The sequence below is a fragment of the Heteronotia binoei genome, chromosome 7 (genome assembly GCF_032191835.1).
Source record: "Heteronotia binoei isolate CCM8104 ecotype False Entrance Well chromosome 7, APGP_CSIRO_Hbin_v1, whole genome shotgun sequence".
NCBI lineage: Eukaryota > Metazoa > Chordata > Lepidosauria > Squamata > Gekkonidae > Heteronotia > Heteronotia binoei.
In genome coordinates, this window is record NC_083229.1 from 10,292,145 (window position 1) to 10,308,623 (window position 16,479).

The 16,479-nt window shown below is 49.6% G+C and overlaps 1 protein-coding gene across 2 annotated transcripts in view; it reads right to left on the bottom strand.

The window, feature by feature from the left end:
* Positions 1-294: 294 nt before the first annotated feature.
* PTP4A3 (protein tyrosine phosphatase 4A3) overlaps positions 295-16,479 on the bottom strand; it is a 52,842-nt gene continuing 36,657 nt past the window's right edge. For both annotated transcript variants that reach the window (XM_060243180.1, XM_060243181.1), the window contains exons 4-6: positions 10,195-10,325; positions 6,676-6,750; positions 295-424 (exon numbers count right to left, since the gene is read on the bottom strand). In XM_060243180.1, coding sequence (XP_060099163.1) covers positions 307-424; positions 6,676-6,750; positions 10,195-10,325 — 324 coding nt within the window. In that variant the 3' untranslated portion in view covers positions 295-306. The remainder of the gene's footprint in view (positions 425-6,675; positions 6,751-10,194; positions 10,326-16,479) is intronic.

Here is a 16,479-nt window from a genome sequence, read left to right on the forward strand (position 1 = left end):
GGGCCTTAGGAAAGCAACAGAAAAGAGGAGTACTGGGGGGAAGGGGGGATTACCCTGTCATTGCCAAGAAATCAGCTTATAGGCAGCATCTGAGGAAGAAAGAGAGAAAGAAAAGCCCCTTGCCTCCAATAGGGGCCCGGGTCTTCTGCTGTCTTTCTTCCCAGACTGCAAAAAGAGTCATGGATACAGCAATACTTCTTAAGAAATCCCCAAGGGAAAAGGTCGATGCCCAGCCCTCCCTGTATGTGTGTCTGTGTGCATCGTGTGTGTTCTTGGTTTTGGCAAGAGGCAGTATTTTTACTGAGGTTACATGACGCAGCACTTGTTCTTGTGGTTCTGATGGTCCTTGAAACGGAGCCGCTGCTTCGGCCGGTACTTCTCCAGGTACGTCAGCTGCTTGCTGTTGATTGCCCCTCGGCGCTTCCTGAGGAGGGAAAAAAAAATGGAGGAGTGGTTATTTATTTATTTATACCCCACCTTTCTCCCCAGTGGGGACCCCAAAGCGGCGTATGTCATTAGAACATAAGAGAAGCCATGTTGGATCAGGCCAATGGCCCATCCAGTCCAACACTCTGTGTCCAAAAAACCCCAAGTGCCATCAGCAGGTCCACCAGTGGGGCCAGGACACTAGGAGCCCTCCCACTGTTGCCCCCCCCCCCACCGCTCCAAGCACCAAGAATACAGAACAGCACTGCCCCAGACAGAGTTCCATCAGTATGCTGTGACTGATAGGTGCCATAAGAACATAAGAGAAGCCATGTTGGATCAGGCCAACGGCCCACCCAGTCCAACACTCTGTGTCACACAGCGGCCAAAAAACACAGGTGCCATCGGGAGGTCCATCGGGGGGGAGGGCGGGGCGGGACACTAGAAGCCCTCCCACTGTTGCCCCTCCCAAGCACAAAAGAAGTCCTCACCGTTGCCCCTCCCAAGCACCAAGAATCCAGAGCATCACTTGCCCCAGACAGAGAGTTCCGACAGTACATCGTTCTCCTTGCCTCCGTTTTATCCTCACAACAGCCCTTTGAGGTAGGTTAGGCCAAGAGTGTGAAACTGGCCCGAGGTCACCCTGTGAGCTGCCATGACATACCGGGGACCCTAACCTGGATTTTCCAGGTCTTTCACATCACCTACCACCTGATCCTTTTAACTGGAGATGCCGGGGACTGAACTTGGGACCTTCTGCCTGCAAAGCAGGGGCTCTTCTACTGAGCAACGAAACCTCTCTCAGATGGGGTCTTTGCTTGATAATTGAAGGTTTTCTTAGCCAGATACCAGCCCTTCCTGCTTCCAGTGCCAGAAAAGACCCAAATACAGTCCTCAGGTGGAAAAACTGGGGAGGCTACTGGTCATGGGGTGTAAGTACTGGTGGGGGTGGGCAAGTGCCCAGGTTTCAGATGGAGACGTGTGGGTTTTAATTTTTTTTTTCTTGTTAAAATCTTTATACTCCACCTTTTCTCATGAATGCACAGGAAGCTACCTCGTACTGAATCAGACTCTTGGTCCATCAAGGTCAGTCTTGTCTACTCAGACTGGCAGCAGCTCTCCAAGGTCTCAGCAGAGAGATCTTTCACATCACCTCCTGCCTGCTCTTTTTAACTGAAGATGACAGGGATCGAACCTGGGACCTTCTGCATGCCAAGCAGATGCTCTGCCGCTGAGCCACAGCCCCTCTGTGTAGCGACACTGGACTTCCTTGGAGGTCTCCTATCCAAATACCAGGGGTGGAATTCTAGCAGGCGCTCCTTTGCATCTTAGGCCACACCCCCATGATGTAGCCAACCCTCCAAGAGTTTACAAAAAAGAGCCTTGTAAGCTCTTGGAGGATTGGCTACATCATGGGGTGTGGCCTAATATGCAAAGGAGCTCCTGCCAGAATTCCACCCCTGCCAAATACTAACTAGGATCAACTCTACTTAGCTTCTGAGATCTGATGAGATCAGGCTAGCTTGCCTACTCAGACCGGCACCAGTTCTCCAGGGTCTCAGGCAGAGAGATCTTTCACATCATCTGCTGCCGGACCTTTTAACTGGAGATGCCGGGAATTGAACCTGGGACTTTCGTCATGCCAAGCAGAGGCTCTGCCAGTAAATCATAGACCCTCCCCCTCCCCCTCAAGGTTGGTTGAAGAAGCCCCAGTGCTTCCAGCCAACTCCCCCGGGCCTTTGCAATGCCCGCAGACCTCAGCTGAGAGCACCAGACACCAAACAAGCCCCACGTTGGCAGCCTGAGCAGAACGCACTAAGGAGATTAGAGGAAGGACTGAGAGCAAACACTAGAGAGCTGCTGCTGGCGACAGCAATCGGCTCCAAGGAAGAGCAACAGTGGCTGTTCTTGCCAAGTCGAGCTCGGCAGCCAGATGGGGCCGTAATCCTCTGCCATTCTGCCCGGTCAGTTTTCATTGGATCCCAGGGTTCATTTCAGTCCTTCTCGAACCTCAAATGACCTGCTGACATGAGGCTAAAACCCGGTTCTTGTCACCTGCTACAGGAGAGAGCTTACAGAAAATCAGAAGGTGTTGCTGGGGACAACAGGACCGCAGCTTAACTCTCCCCACCAGCAGATGAAACAACTAGCCTCTATCTCAGAGGTGACCAAACTTGCTTAATGTAAGAGCCACACAGAATAAATGTCAGGTGTTTGAGAGCTGCAAGTCAGGAAGGAAGGAAGGGAGGGAGGGAGAGAGGGAGAGAGGAAGGAAAGAAGAAAGGAAGGGAGAGAGGAAGGAAAGAAGGAAGGGAGGGAGGGAGGGAGGGAGGGAGGGAGGGAGAGAGGAAGGAAAGAAGAAAGGAAGGGAGGAAAAAAGGGAGGGAGAGAGGAAGGAAAGACGAAAGAAAGAAGGAAGGAATGGAGGGAGAGAGGAAGGAAAGAAGAAAGAAAGAAGGGAGGGAGAGAGGAAGGAAAGAACGAAGGAAAGAAAGAAAGAAAGAAAGAAAGGAAGGAAGGAAGGAAGGAAGGAAGGAGGGAGGGAGGGAGGGAGGGAAGGAAGGAAGGAAGGAAGGAAGGAAGGAAGGAAGGAAGGAAGGAAGGAAGGAAGGAAGGAAGGAAGGAAAGAAGAAAGGAAGGGAGGGAGGGAGGGAGGGAGGGAGGAAAGAAAGAAGAAAGAAGAAAGGAAGGGAGGGAGGAAGGAAGGAAAGAAGAAAGAAAGAAAGAAAGAAAGAAAGAAAGAAAGAAAGAAAGGAAGGAAGGAAGGAAGGAAGGAAGGAGGGAGGGAGGGAGGGAGGGAGGGAGGGAGGGAAGGAAGGAAGGAAGGGAGGGAGGGAGGGAGGAAGGAAGGAAGGAAGGAAGGAAGGAAGGAAGGAAGGAAGGAAGGAAGGAAGGAAGGAAGGAAGGAAGGAAGGAAGGAAGGAAGAGGAAGGAAGGAAGGGAGGAAGGGAGGGAGGATGGAAAGAAGAAAGGAAGGGAGGGAGGGAGGAAAGAAAGAAGAAAGGAAGGGAGGGAGGAAGGAAAGAAGAAAGGGAGGAAGGAATGAAGGAAGGGAAAGAGGGAAGAAGGGAGGAGATAGGTGGAGAAGGGAGAGGTGGAAGGCAAGCAACTTTAAATTTAAATGCCTTCTCCAAGCCGCAGGCTGGCTTGGCGAAGTGATTTAAAGAGAGAAATGCCTTCTCCAAGCCGGCCAATGGGGCGTTAGGGGCTTCAAGAGCAATGCAATGTGTGCGAAAGAGCCACATGTGGCTCCTGAGCCACAGCTGGGCCACCCCTGCTCTGCCTGAACTGTACCGCTTCAGACTGCAGCCAGGCCTCTCCCGCTTTTATACTCCCCGATATGAAAGGCGTTTCAGAGGGTGGCCGGGTTGATCGGCAGCTGAACAGGTAAATCTGAGCCCAGGAGCAACCAGAATTTGAAATCTCACACCCCAGAAATCTCGTTCGCCCCTAAAGTGCGACTGGACTCAAAATCTAGCATAAGCAATTCAGAATTCTGCTAAGAGAAAATTAAGAATGCAAGAGAAGCCATGAGAAAAGCCGCAGGGGGCAGAATGCAGGGGTTTAAACTTTAAATGGACTGCAAACCGATATGAACTTGGTCGGTTCATGAACCAGCCTCCCTGTTCGTATGGGCTTGTGGTTCAGACACGAACCGAATTACAAAAATGCAGTTCGTGCCCATTAATCACGCTTTTGCCAAGTTCAGATGTCTAAACACCAGGGATGGGGGAGAAATACTGAAGGATCTTTTGGACCAGGAGATCTGTTGATTGTGCAACTGTTTAAATGTCAAGTAACTTTATTTTTGGACTCTTTTAATCCCACTTCATCCAGTAATTTCCTTGTGCAGATTTCCCTGTTTGGTGATTGCGTAAGATAAATCCTTATGATTTGTATTTAGCAGGGGGTTTTGGGGTGTAGAGCCAGTTTGGTGTAGCGGTTAAGTGTGTGGACTCCTATCTGGGAGAACCGGGTTTGATTCCCCACTCCTCCACTTGCACCTGCTGGAATGGCCTTGGGTTAGCCACAGCTCTCGTAGGAGTTGTCCTTGAAAGGGCAGCTGCTGTGAGAGCCCTCTCAGCCCCACCCACTTCACAGGGTGTCTGTTGTGGGGGGGGGGAAGGTAAAGGAGACTGTGACTGCTCTGAGATTCAGAGTATAGGGTGGAATATGAACCCAATATCATCATCATCTTCCTTTGTAGCAGGAACTCTTTTGCATATTAGGCCACACACCTCTGATGTAGCCAATCCTCCTGGAGCTAACAGCAGACTCTGTACTAACAGCCCTGTAAGCTCCAGGAGGATTGGCTACATCAGAGGTCTGTGGCCTAAAATGCAAAGGAGTTTCTGCTACAAAAAAAGCCCTGGTACTTAGCATTTGGAAGACTTGCTTGGTCCTTTCCCCCATAATCCGCTGCTTCAGACACACTCCCTTATCAATCCTGAGACGGGGAAGAAAGTTTTGACTGGCCTGTAGCGGTCAGATAAATCTGATCTGAGCAGACAATATAGGCCAGGGGTGGGGAACCTCTCTGCCAAGGGCCATATGGATATTTATAACATCATTCGTGGGTCATAAAAAATTATCAACTTAAAAAACAGTGCTCCGCCAAGGGAGAACGATTCGGGTTGGCAAAATTAAGGCAAATAATTGTTTTTCTATTTGAAGTCGTGGGGAGAGCCTAATCTGGCGCACACACACACCCGGCCCGCTGCCCTAGGCAAATGCGTAGGTCCAGGGCTTTTTTATAAAAAAAGCCCAGAAGGAACTCAGTAGCATATTAGAGCACATCCCCTAATATTAGCATATTAGGTCACACACTCATTAGCATATTAGGCCACACCATCTGGGATAATCAAGTCCAAACTGAACTGTGACAGTAACTTTTCCAGGCCTTGCAGCAATTCTGGCCGGCCGGCCAGGCCCCAGGGAGGCTGCCGCACAGTACATCTGAGCCCCGTCATCCCTGCCTGGCCCTGGGGAGGCTGCTGCACAGCACGGCTGGGCCCTGTGATCCCTGCCTGGCCCTGGGGAGGCTGCTGCACAGCGCGGCTGGGCCCCACGATCCTCGCTGGCCAGCTAGGCCCCAGGGAGGCTGCCACATGGCTCGGTTGGGTCCGGCAATCCCCGAGGGCCACACCAAGTGACCTCGAGGGCCGCATACGGCCCTCGGGACAGAGGTTCCCCACCCCTGATATAGACTGTGATGGATCAGCGCCCGACTCTGTACAAGGCAGCTTCATGTGCGTTCCAGACACGTAATTCTTCACCTGCAGCTTGAAGACTGAGCGGTCTGCTGATCAATAAGCAGCCAACACTGTATGGGGTAGAAGGGGGAGGAGAGAACTCGGATCCTGGAGCTTTCAGCTGCTGGCTTTGTACTAGCACCAGGCCTCGTCAGGCCCGTGGCGCCCTATGGGGCTCAGAGGCCCCAGCCTCCTTGTGGATTTTACGGGCCCCCTCCCCAAGCCTTGGTTCCTCCTTGGGACTCCTCCCCCCAATTGCCTCAGCACATGAAGCAGATAGCGGCACTGGCAAGCTCTCCCCGGAAGCGCTCTGAGCAGAGTTGGGTGGGTGGGCAGATTCCGAAAGTCAGGTGGGTAGGTGGGCAGCCAGCTCCACCCCCTGCTCCCAGCAGCCCTTGGTCTGGCCACCAAGAGCTGGGGGCTCCATGTGCTGCCTTTTTTCCCACTGCCATGAGCCTGAATGGTAAGTTCTTGAGTGGGTGGGTGGGAGGAGAGGCCCCTAGATGGCACAGGCTGCAAGGGCAGCTAGAGTCCTTTCGGGGTGGGGAGGGAGGAAGGAAAGGCGGCGGCCAGGACGTGTCTCCCCCAGCCAGCGTGTACAAGCCGCGTACGTTCCCTGCTGCTCCCGGTTGGGGAAGGGCACAGGAAAGCAGGGAAATGAGGAGGGAGCACAGAGATACAAATCAGCCTTCTTTTGAACTTCGGAATTGGAAGCTGATCACTGAGCTCCAGGAAAGGTAGCAGGAGAATCGGAGCTAACATGCAATTTAAATCACACTGGAGGGAGAGGGGCCCATCCCTCACCCTCTCCAGCGTCTTGCTCTCATCCCCGCAGCCCCCCCCTATGGCGCCCTCTGCCTGTGACTCCTCTGCAGCCACCAGCATTTTCTGCTTGGCGTGTCTGAAGCCTCTCCTTGAGCAAGCCTCTCCGTTCTGCAAACACCCGGTTGTTTGTCTCCGTCTTAGCAGCAGGTAGCTCGGAGTGCCGGGCACTTACTGTCTAATGAACTGAATGGCGTCTTCGTATTTCATCCCGCTCTCGATCAGGGCCAGCGCCACCAGAACAGGAGCCCTGGAAAAGAGAAGGGGAAGGGAACAATAAATGCGCCTGCAGGGAACGCTCTAGCCTGTCCTATTAAAAAAAGAAAAGGATGGGTCTAGAGAAACCCCAGAAGGCAATTCTCCTACCCATGGAAAAACGACGTTCATCCTCTTTGTTTGAGCATCTAGAAGTCCTAACTATGTGTGTGTGGGGGGGGGGGGGGAGGGGCGTCTTTCAAGCAGCCCAAATTTTCCCTACACATTTTGTGACTGTGGAGTAAAGCCACGATACCCAGAAGTTGCAGGCTGGTTCACACAGGCTTTCTCAGATGATGATGATGAAGAAGAAGATATTGGATTTATATCCCGCCCTCCACTCCGAAGAGTCTCAGAGCGGCTCACAATCTCCTTTACCTTCCTCCCCCACAACAGACACCCTGTGAGGTAGATGGAAGATATTGGATTTATATCCTGCCCTCCACTCCGAAGAGTCTCAGAGCAGCTCACAATCTCCTTTCCCTTCCTCCCCCACAACAGACACCCTGTGAGGTAGATGAAGATATTGGATTTATATCCCACCCTCCACTCCAAAGAGTCTCAGAGCGGCTCACAATCTCCTTTACCTTCCTCCCCCTCACAACGGACACCCTGTGAGGTAGATGAAGATATTTGATTTATATCCCACCCTCCACTCCGAAGAGTCTCAGAGCGGCTCACAATCTCCTTTACCTCCTCCCCCCACAACAGACACCCTGTGAGGTGGGTGGGGCTGGAGAGGGCTCTCACAGCAGCTGCCCTTTCAAGGACAACCTCTGCCAAGGCCATGCTACCAGGTGCAAGTGGAGCAGTGGGAAATCAAACCCGGTTCTCCCAGATAAGTGTCCGCACACTCAACCACTACACCAAACTGGCTCTCTCTCCTCATTAATAAATCCTCTTAACCGTGACCAAGGAGACGTGAGAACCCAGGCAGGATAACAACAAAAAGAAGTTTGTTATTAGCGCTCTAAAACAATAAGTGGGTGACAAAGATTTAGTGCTACAGTGAATATGAAACAGTAAAGGTTGGTGCAAATAAACAAAAGCCCTGACTCGTTTAGAAGAAGAAGAAGATTTTGGATTTATATCCCACACTATACTCTAAATCTCAGAGCGGTCACAATCTCCTCTACCTTCCCCCCCACACAACAAACATCCTGTGAGGTAGGTGGGGCTGAGAGTGCTTTTATAGCAGCTGCCCTTTCAAGGACAACCCCTGCCAGAGCTATGGCTGACCCAAGGCCATTCCAGCAGGTGCAAGTGGAGGAGCGGGGAATCAAGCCCGGTTCTCCCAGATAAGAGCCGGCGCACTTATCCACTACATCAAATTGGCTCTACACCAGACTGGTTTAGCTATATAGTCCCTACTCCAGGGGTTTTTTGTGTGGGAAAAGCCCAGCAGGATCTGCATTTAGGCCACACCCCTCTGATGTCACCACTGTTTCACACAGGGTTTTTGTAGAAAAAGCCCAGCAGGGATCATTTGCATATTAGGCCGCACTCCCCTGACACCAAGCTACCTGAAACTGCATTCCTGTGCGTTCCTGCTCAAAAAAAGCCCCGCCCTTCTCTAATACTTAACTCAACACACTTCCCCCTTGGGTGAGAGCTCTTTTCCTGCTGCCTTTTCCAGAGAGCCCTCCTTCTCTGCCTGCAGCCTCTCCAGGAAAGAACACAGCCTGTCTGGGTTTGGCCCTTTTATGCTCTCCTCCCAGATCCTACCCCTCTCTCTGGGCTAGTTTCCTTCCAGAACCTTGCCACCCAATCAGAGGGACGGAGGGGATCCTGGGAAATGTAGGCTTTCCCCAGTAACTCCTAGGCAGGCTTTCCTGGGCCTGTAGGCCTTTCTAGGCTCAGGATCGTGACACATATCCAGGGAAATGACTTCACTGAGACAAGCTGAGGTCAGGCAGTGATTTTTCTCCAGGCCAGTCTGGCCAGGGATCCTGAAGGTTCCCCGCCCCCACCCAACTTCTACACACGGAGCAGGGGTTACCGGGTGTGTGATTTGTGAATTTCCTGCACTGTGCAGGGGGCTAGACTAGATAAGCCTGCAGGTCTCTTCCAACTCTATGTTTCTAACATATTTATCAGGGCTGAACGCGTACGGAGACTCTTGTATAGTGTGAGCACCCTCAGGAATCTCCTGCTCTCATTTTTAACATCACAACGGGAGAGCCAGTTTGGTGTAGTGGTTAAGTGTGCGGACTCCTATCTGGGAGAACCGGGTTTGATTCCCCACTCCTCCACTTGCACCTGCTGGAATGGCCTTGGGTCAGCCATAGCTCCGCAGAGGTTGTCCTCGAAAGGGCAGCTGCTGGGAGAGCCCTCTGAGCCCCACCCACCTCACAGGGTGTCGGCTGGGGGAGAAGATATAGGAAATTGTAAGCTGCTCTGAGTCTCTGATTCAGAGAGAAGGGCAGGGTATAAATCTGCAATTCTTCTGCTTTGAGGTAGGCCAGAATGACTGTCCTAAGGACATCTTATGCAGGGGTGTCAAACATGTGGCCCAAGGGCTGAATCAGGCCCCCAGAGGGCTCCTATAAGTCCTGTGAGCAACTCACTGTCATCTGCTTCCTTCTGCATCACAGCTTGCTTTGCAAGGCTTGTTCAATCGCACCGGAGCTACAAAGCAATGCCTCTATTTTCTCCATTGGCTGAGGCTCCTCCCTTGGGGAGGAAGGGGGGCAGATGCAGAGCTTGCTTTGCCAGGCTCTTTCAATCATACAGTAGGAGCTACTGAGCCAAGCTTCCTTGTATTCTGCTGCTTGAAGGGCACTTGGTGTAATTAGTAGACTGATCAAAGCCACCAAGTAATACACCATCTTAGTTTGCAAAAATATATTACAAGGATTGTGTACAACACATAATAAACAATACAATATTGATAGAGGCCAGTGGTGCTAAGGACTTTTAAAGTAACAGAAACCGCAGGGGGGACCAAAACCCCCCATCCCCAAATGAATAGATATAAGTCCAAACTTGGAAATAGTCCAATTGAAATTCACAAGGTGGGTGCTGGATCCCATGAGAGAAATACAAAGAAAGCACCTTTAAGATCGACGAGCGCTAATGTTTTAAGCATGTTTTAATTTAAGGGTTTTTTTTTTTTTTAAATCTTTTGTGTTTGTTTGTGTCCTAGGTACACACTGGCCCGGCCTGACAAGGTCTCGTTTGTCTCAGATCCGGCTCTCACAACAAATGAGTTCGACACCCGTGTATAACATAAAGTGAGCCCTGCTGGATCAAACCAGTGGTCCATCTCTGCAAATGCATAATCTGCAGTCACAGAACCCAGCCTTTCGCTGAAGAATCTGGGTAACTGTAATGCAGCCAGTATGCATTTAAACATACATGTATGTATGCATGTGTGTGTGTATATATGTATGTTATGTATATATGTTCCCCTGGAGATCCCGGAACCTCCCCCGCTTACCGTCCCAAGCCAGCCACGCAATGAACAGCCACGCAACTGCCGGGGTCTTCGCAGAACTTGGTCTTCAGCAGATTCAGCCAGTCGTCAACGATTTTGGAGGGCGGGGGGGCTCCATCATCAAACGGCCAATCCTAGAAGGGGGGGATGGAAGGAAGAATAAGCGTATCACCAATGGTCCCTCTAAGCTGTGGAGTCTTGGGAGTGAAATTTGTGAGCTACTGGCATTAAAGTTGTGAGCTGCTGCATCAGTCAGTTTGCGCTGGGGCCATTTTGTCCTGAGCGAAGGCAAAAATGTGTGAGCCAAAGGCTAAAAAACTGTGAGCCGGCTCACACTAACTCAGCTTAGAGGGAACACTGCACATGATATGTATTGGGGCCATGTTAAAACACCCCTCCCCCCCACACACAGAGCTACTATTCTCCTACACATTTTTATAGATCAAAATGGGCAACCACGTTGGTCTGTCTGTGGCAGCAGAAAAGAGCGAGAGTCCAGGGGGTGAGAATTGGTGACTTGCGAAAGCTGAGCCCCTGCCACAAATTTCTGTTAGTCTTTAAGGTGCCGGTTTGGTGTAGTGGTTAAGTGTGCGGACTCTTAACTGGGAGAACTGGGTTTGATTCCCCACTCCTCTGCCTGCAACGACTGGAACGGCCTTGGGTCAGCCATAGCTCTTGCAGAGCTGTCCTTGAAAGGGCAGTTTCTGTCGGAGCTCTCGCTGCCCCACCCACCTCACAGGGTATGTCTGTTGTGGGGGAAGGAGATAAAAGAGATTGTAAGCCACTCTCTTATTCAGAGGGAGGGTATACATTTATGGCCATCTTCTTCTTCTGCTGGATTCTCACTCTTCTCTACTGCGACACATTTTTATGCCTGACTTCTTTTGGGTCATGGCATAGACCAGACAAGGAGATTCGGGCTTTCCCTTCTCTGTGTGTCTTACTTCGATAAGGTCAGAAAACCTCAAGGGCATGGTTACCTTAGGAAGAAGGTCCCCTGTGCTTCCAATGCTGGACTGAAAGATCCTTCCAGAAAGGTCACAAGCAAGACATGATGGCAGCAGCTCCCCCACCCCTTGATGTTTGCCCCACACTACTGATTTTCACATGTACACTGCTTCTGTACATGGAAGTTTCACTGATTTGTCCTCCATGAATAAAGCCAGGAGACTTTGGGGGTGGAGCCAGGAGCAAGGCTGTGACAAGCATGACTGAACTTCAATGGAAGTTCTGGCTGTCACATTTAAAGGGACCACGTGCCTTTTAAATGCCTTCCCTCCAATTTGGGAATAACGAAGGACAGGGGCAACTTCTTCTGGGGCTCACAGAATTGCACCCCTTGGTCCAATCTTTTTGAAATTTGGGGTGTTTGGAGAAGAAGCACGGGATGTTATGCTGGAAATTTGGTGCCTATACCTCAAAAAACAGCCCTCCCCCCCAGACACCCATAGATTGATTCTCCACTATACCCTAAAGGAATCAGTCTCCATTGGGTAGAATGGAGCACCCAGTGGTCATCCCCTCTTCCCGCTTTCTGATAATCCTGAAGCAGCAGGAGGGGCTCCGAACCAGGGGATCTCCCGCCCCCACCTGGCATAGATTACTCTGTATTTTTACAGGATGCAGTCTCTTTAAGGTAGATATTGCATTTCAGTGAAGCTAACAGAGGCAGGTTCTTTAAAAGTCACTGCACCAAACTGAAACCAAGAACCCACTGATTCATTGTTGTAAGCTGTGAACTTCGTGTCTGTATGAAAAGTTATTGAAATCAGGGCGAGTAGGCTTTTACATTGCATTAAAGTAGTAGAACGGATATGAAAAGTGTTGCGTTTAAGAACATAAGAGAAGCCATGTTGGATCAGGCCAGTGGCCCATCCAGTCCAACACTCTGTGTCACATAAGAACCTAAGAGAAGCCATGTTGGATCAGGCCAGTGGCCCATCCAGTCCAACACTCTGTGTCACACAAGAACATCAGAGAAGCCATGCTGGATCAGGCCAGTGGCCCATCCAGTCCAACACTCTGTGTCACATAAGAACATAAGAGAAGTCATGTTGGATCAGGCCAGTGGCCCATCCAGTCCAACACTCTGTGTCACATAAGAACGTAAGAGAAGCCATGTTGGATCAGGTCAATGGCCCATCCGGTCCAACACTCTGTGTCACATAAGAACATCAGAGAAGCCATGCTGGATCAGGCCAGTGGCCCATCCAGTCCAACACTCTGTGTCACATAAGAACATAAGAGAAGCCATGTTGGATCAGGCCAGTGGCCCATCCAGTCCAACACTCCGTGTCACAGAAGAACATAAGAGAAGCCATGTTGGATCAGGTCAATGGCCCATCCAATCCAACACTCTGTGTCACATAAGAACATCAGAGAAGCCATGCTGGATCAGGCCAGTGGCCCATCCAGTCCAACACTCTGTGTCACATAAGAACATAAGAGAAGCCATGCTGGATCAGGCCAATGGCCCCTCCAGTCCAACACTCTGTGTCACATAAGAACATCAGAGAAGCCATGTTGGATCAGGCCAATGGCCCATCCAGTCCAACACTCTGTGTCACATAAGAACATAAGAGAAGCCATGTTGGATCTGGCCAATGGTCCATCCAGTCCAACACTCTGTGTCACATAAGAACATAAGAGAAGCCATGTTGGATCAGGTCAATGGCCCATCCAGTCCAACACTCTGTGTCACACAGTGGTCAATATATGTGTGTGTGTGCATATATATACATACACACACACACACACACACACCACACACACAAATATATATATATATATATATATATATATATATATATATAATGTGGCTAATAGCCACTGATGGACCTCTGCTCCATATTTTTATCCAATCCCCTCTTAAAGCTGGCTATGCTTGTAGCCGCCGCCACCTCCTGTGGCAGTGAATTCCACACATTAATCACCCTTTGGGTTTGTTTCTTACTCATAGTTTGTCATTTATAGTTCCGTTTAACAGCCTGACAACTGAAGAAGAACAGAACTGAATTATCAGAACAGAACAGTCTTGAATTATCTAGAAGGGGCTGTAAAGATTTCCTGATCCCTCCCTTTGGACAAGATTTTTGCACATGAATTGGCTGTCTTACGGACTTTAATGTTTTGGAGGGTGGAAAGAGAAAAAGGCTGATTGTGTGATTGCATACACTGGCTTGCGACAGAGCGTTACGTTGAAATTGTATGTATTAACTGTTTGCATTTATAAAACTAAAAAAAAAAAAATGTTTCTTAGTGGTTTTCTATATCAGACTATTTTCAACACAGAGACCCCTAGTTTGTGCTTTTCCCCAACTGGGGACTGGCAGCCCTGGTTCATAGAAGCGGTTCTTGTGCTTTAAACGCCACTCCTTGGTTCTGAGCTTGTCCTACAATGCAGCAAGAATCACCACCACCACCATCATCATCAGCCTTCATTGGCATAAAAGAAATCAGTTATACAGAATAAAAAGATTACCCAGTTATACAGAATAAAAATTATCCATAAAATACAAAAGTGAAAAGTGAAAATTTAGAAACATCGTTATCAATTAAAACGATGGCTACAAAATAGGGCTCATAATGCCCCTGTATAAATCGACGGTGCGGTCTCATTTGGAGTACTGTGTGCAGTTCTGGTCGCCGCACCTCAAAAAGGATATTATAGCATTGGAGAAAGTCCAGAGAAGGGCAACTAGAATGATTAAAGGGCTGGAACACTTTCCCTATGAAGAAAGGTTGAAACGCTTGGGGCTCTTTAGCTTGGAGAAACGTCGACTGCGGGGTGACATGATAGTGGTTGACAAGATAATGCATGGGATGGAGAAAGTAGAGAAAGAAGTACTTTTCTCCCTTTCTCACAATACAAGAACTCGTGGGCATTCCATGAAATTGCTGAGCAGACAAAGGAAGTACTTCTTCACCCAAAGGGTGATTAACATGTGGAATTCACTGCCACAGGAGGTGGTGGCGGCCACAAGCATAGCCACCTTCAAGAGGGGTTTAGATAAAAATATGGAGCAGAGGTCCATCAGTGGCTATTAGCCACAGAGTGTGTGTGTGTGTGTGTGTGTGTGTATATATATATATATATATATATATATATATATATATATATATATATATATATATATATATATATATATATATATAATTTTTTGCCACTGTGTGACACAGAGTGTTGGACTGGATGGGCCATTGGCCTGAACCAACATGGCTTCTCTTATGTTCTTATGTGACACAGAGTGTTGGACTGGAGGGGCCATTGGCCTGATCTAACATGGCTTCTCTTATGTTCTTAAAATCCTTTGGCGTATCATGGTGGCCGGAAAAATGAACTTGGCTACTATTTCAGTGTCTTTTGGGGAGTAACCACTCAGGAGCCTACAGACTGCTCCAAAATGGGATGGAGTAGTGAGTTATGAAGCTGTGAATATAACAAGGGAAGGAAAGGAAAGGTCCCCTGTGCAAGCACCAGTTGTTTCCGACTCTGGGGTGACGTTGCTTTCACAACGTTTTCATGGCAGACTTTTTACGGGGTGGTTTGCCATTGCTTTCCCCAGTCTTTTACACTCTGCCCCCCCCCCGCAAGCTGGGTACTCATCCTTTTACCGACCTCGGAAGGATGGAAAGCTGAGTCAACCTTGGGCCGGCTACCTGAACCAGCTTTCGCTGGGATATAACTCAGGTCGTGAGCAGAGAGTTCAGATCACAGTACCGCTGCTTTACCACTCTGCGCCACGGGGCTGTTATATAACAAACAGTGGAGCAAAAGATGAGGGACTGTTTCAACGGATGTATAGTCACAAGGACAGAATCTAAGAGAGTAGGTCATCTTGTTAAACCTGCCAAGAAGTATGGCAGAGGGGAGAGCATTACATCTAGCAAGAAAGAAAGCTCTTCGGTGCTGGGGTGTCAATAAAAGGGAAAAGTATGAAGCCATTTTTCCCATGGTGAGAGGAATCTCAAAACACAGTGGAGAACAAGTTTTATTGGCCAGACTGTATAATTCCTGGCGTTCAATGTCCAAAAGTCTACTTTTAATTTGGTAAAAAGCTGCCAAATTAATGACAGCATGGACAAGGATTCCAGGGATAGGCCCAAAGACTTGATTTCCCCCCCCTGCAATATACTCTGACCAGGTGGACAATTTATATTCAGAGAGCATATGATGGGACAAGCTCTCAGGCTCAGAGAAATCGTGAAGACGGAGCCAGAGGTTGACAGCAGCAAGCCAAGCTCTGGTCGCCGATGGAGACATGTCAGTTTCCAAGCATATCACTGCGTATGGAACGCAGTTCGGCCAGCCTAAGACTTTCCGCAGGGATTTCGACTGGATCTTTTCGATGGATTGGTCAAAAGCACAGATCCAGATTGGGAGACCATAAAGAAGAAGAAGGAGAATTGCAGATTTTTACCCCGCCCTTCTCTCTGAATCAGAGACTCAGAGCGGCTCACAATCTCCTGTATCTTCTCCCCCCACAACAGACACCCTGTGAGGTGGGTGGGGCTGAGAGGGCTCTCACAGCAGCTGCCCTCTCAAGGACAACCTCTGCCAGGGCTATGGCTGACCCAAGGCCATGCCAGCAGGTGCAAGTGGGGGAGTGGGGAATCAAACCCGGTTCTCCCAGATAAGAGTCCACACACTTAACCACTATGGCTGACCCAAGGCCATGCCAGCAGGTGCAAGTGGGGGAGTGGGGAATCAAACCCGGTTCTCCCAGATAAGAGTCCACACACTTAACCACTACACCAAACGTGCTCTGTAATTGTGGAATCACTTTAGTCTTTATGGCTGCTGGCACAAATTGATTGCCTCTACCATAAAAAAAAAAAAAGCGTTACGGCTGACACGCTAACATCGGCAATTTTCACAGCATAGTTACGATGTGCGGATCGAGACGCATTATTCTGGAAATTAACGCCTAAATATTTAAAACGCTGACGTCGTTCTATCCTTTCCCCCACGATGGACCAGCTAAAGGAACTCCTTCTGCTGGAGAAGACTACACTTTTAGATTTCTCATAGTTCAGCTGGAGCTTATTATTCGCGAGGAATCACCTACCGCACAGATATGTTCTGGGCCTGGGGCAGTTTATATCGCCCACCCTAGGAACACCACCATTTAGCTGTATGTATTTTATGGACCTTATTGCAATCAGGGCCGGCCCGCCCATTAGGCAAATTAGGCATTTGCCTAGGGCGGAGCCACAGTCAGGGCGCCGTTGGGGCCCTCCCACGCACCCCGCTCCTGTCACCGCAGCCCTCGCCATTCCACTCTCGCT